At 46.5% G+C, this 2,500-nt stretch overlaps 1 protein-coding gene across 1 annotated transcript in view; it reads right to left on the bottom strand.

Annotated features, from left to right (window-relative positions):
• Positions 1-2,500, bottom strand: part of sspo (SCO-spondin) — a gene marked incomplete at both ends in the record, with an annotated part of 131,931 nt that overhangs the window by 53,222 nt on the left and 76,209 nt on the right. Inside the window, 3 exons of the mRNA XM_080544512.1 lie at positions 1,118-1,247; positions 1,905-2,027; positions 2,417-2,500. The exon at positions 2,417-2,500 is cut by the window's right edge and continues 108 nt beyond it. Of these exons, the coding sequence (XP_080400638.1) occupies positions 1,118-1,247; positions 1,905-2,027; positions 2,417-2,500 (337 nt within the window). The remainder of the gene's footprint in view (positions 1-1,117; positions 1,248-1,904; positions 2,028-2,416) is intronic.

A 2,500-nucleotide genomic window follows, 5' to 3' on the forward strand; every position in this document is an offset into this window, starting at 1 on the left:
ACTTTTGTAACACCACATCAAATAATGTTATATTCTGAACAGACATAGCCTAACATCTGTTATGAAACATTTGCTGGTGACTTTTATTCAGAAAAATTTAAATAAATGTCAACGTTGAAAATCAATGACACACTCGCTAGTCAAACCAAAATATTGCAGTGCAATGGATTCGGTGAGTAATCCTCACTGCTACCTAGTTAGCGTAGAGTAGTGGGTATTACTCACCAAATCCATTGCATTTCAATATTTTGGCTTGACTAGCGAGAGTGTCATTGCTTTTCAACAACGTTGACGTTTATTAACATTTTTAAAAATAAAAGTCAGAACATTTTGATTGGTTGCCGACTTGTTCCCGCTTTCACCAGCTGCTGTCACATTTGAGGTAGACATGTTCCAGGGCTGTGTGTGTCTCACCATGTGGTAGACATGTTCCAGGGCTGTGTGTGTCTCACCATGTGGTGCAGTTTGAGGTAGACATGTTCCAGGACTGTGTGTGTCTCACCATGTGGTGCAGTTTGAGGTAGACATGTTCCAGGACTGTGTGTGTCTCACCATGTGGTAGACATGTTCCAGGACTGTGTGTGTCTCACCATGTGGTGCAGTTGAGGTAGACATGTTCCAGGGCTGTGTGTGTCTCACCATGTGGACATGTTCCAGGGCTGTGTGTGTCTCACCATGTGGTAGACATGTTCCAGGACTGTGTGTGTCTCACCATGTGTAGACATGTTCCAGGACTGTGTGTGTCTCACCATGTGGAGGTAGACATGTTCCAGGGCTGTGTGTGTCTCACCATGTGGTGGACATGTTCCAGGGCTGTGTGTGTCTCACCATGTGGAGGTAGACATGTTCCAGGACTGTGTGTGTCTCACCATGTGGACATGTTCCAGGACTGTGTGTGTCTCACCATGTGGACATGTTCCAGGGCTGTGTGTGTCTCACCATGTGGTAGACATGTTCCAGGACTGTGTGTGTCTCACCATGTGGTGCAGTTTGAGGTAGACATGTTCCAGGACTGTGTGTGTCTCACCATGTGGTGTAGACATGTTCCAGGACTGTGTGTGTCTCACCATGTGGTGCAGTTTGAGGTAGACATGTTCCAGGGCTGTGTGTGTCTCACCATGTGGTGCAGTTGTCCTTGTTGACCTCCTGCCCAGGCAGTAAGACCAGGCCGTTCCAGTGGCACACGCACAGGCTGGCGTTCACACAGCGGCCCTCCTGCAGGAAGAGGCGGGGCGGACAGCGACAGCCTGGACAGATGGACAGACACGGAGGAGGGGGAACGTCTTTGTCTGATCTCAACTATATTGTTCCCAGACAGGCAGACACAATAATAGATACTAAAGTTTCCGCTCGCTCACTGGTTTCCCCCAGGCCTGCTCAGGTGACTCATGTCTCTTCCTATCCATACAGTATCTTCACCTTTCTTTCTCTCTTCCCCTCTTCATCTCTCTCTCTCTCTCTCTCTCTCTCTCTCTCTCTCTCTCTCATTCTCATTCGATGCTGTCAGACTTTTATCACCTTCATGGGTGATTGACTGCTGTCTTATAATAATTACCTACATTGTCAAGGATTTATGTCTCTAAGTAAATGTTACAAAGAATCTCCTTACAGGTTCAGATGAAGTCCCTTCAAGTTACATGGAAGCCATAACATTGGTTACATAGTCCTTTACAGATATTGTTCTCTCTCTGTTCTCTCTCTCTGTTCTCTCTCTCTGTTCTCTCTCTCTGTTCTCTCTCTCTCTCTCTCTCTCTCTCTCTCTCTCTCTCTCTCTCTCTCTCTCTCTCTCTCTCTCTCTCTCTCTCTCTCTCTCTCTCTCTCTCTCTCTCTCTTACACACACACACACACACACACACCCACACACACACACACACACACACACACACACACACACTGCCCATACCTAGGACGCATGTTGAGGTGCAGTTGCTGGTGGAGCTGAGGTGTGAGCAGGTGGGGGGGCAGGGCTCCACTCTCCCTGCCTGGCAGTCTGCTTCTCTCACCAGCACCATGCCTCTAGTGCAGCCTACACAGCAATTTGTAGCATAACATGATATAACATACAATATCAGAGAGGCTACATAGGCTACAATATATTACTTCTACAGTATAATAATAACACTACTACTAGATCAGTCTAGACAGAGAAAAGAGAAAATACAATGCATTTACAAAACTAAATGCAAACCCTACAAGACATCTCCCCCCCCCACCACCCCTCTGCACAGTTCCTCTACTGTTGATTAAAAAACAAGTTATCCTTCCTTCTAGGATTGTGACTGCCATTGGCACCTGATTCCAGCATAGACTTGTTCTTAGGATGACTGATGTATCGATGATTCACTTACTTTACTTATGCTTTGGATAAAACCGTCTGCTAAATGTAAAAGAGGTAAATGTGAAATGTAAGGTCACCTGTTTGTGAGTCGATGTCAGAGCCGCAGGGTTGAGTGTTACAGCTCTGTGTTTGGAGTAGCATGCCCTCACAGGCCTTGCCTC

This window comes from Nansenia antarctica (genome assembly GCF_963989245.1).
Source record: "Nansenia antarctica genome assembly, chromosome: 13".
Taxonomy (NCBI): Eukaryota; Metazoa; Chordata; class Actinopteri; order Argentiniformes; family Microstomatidae; genus Nansenia; species Nansenia antarctica.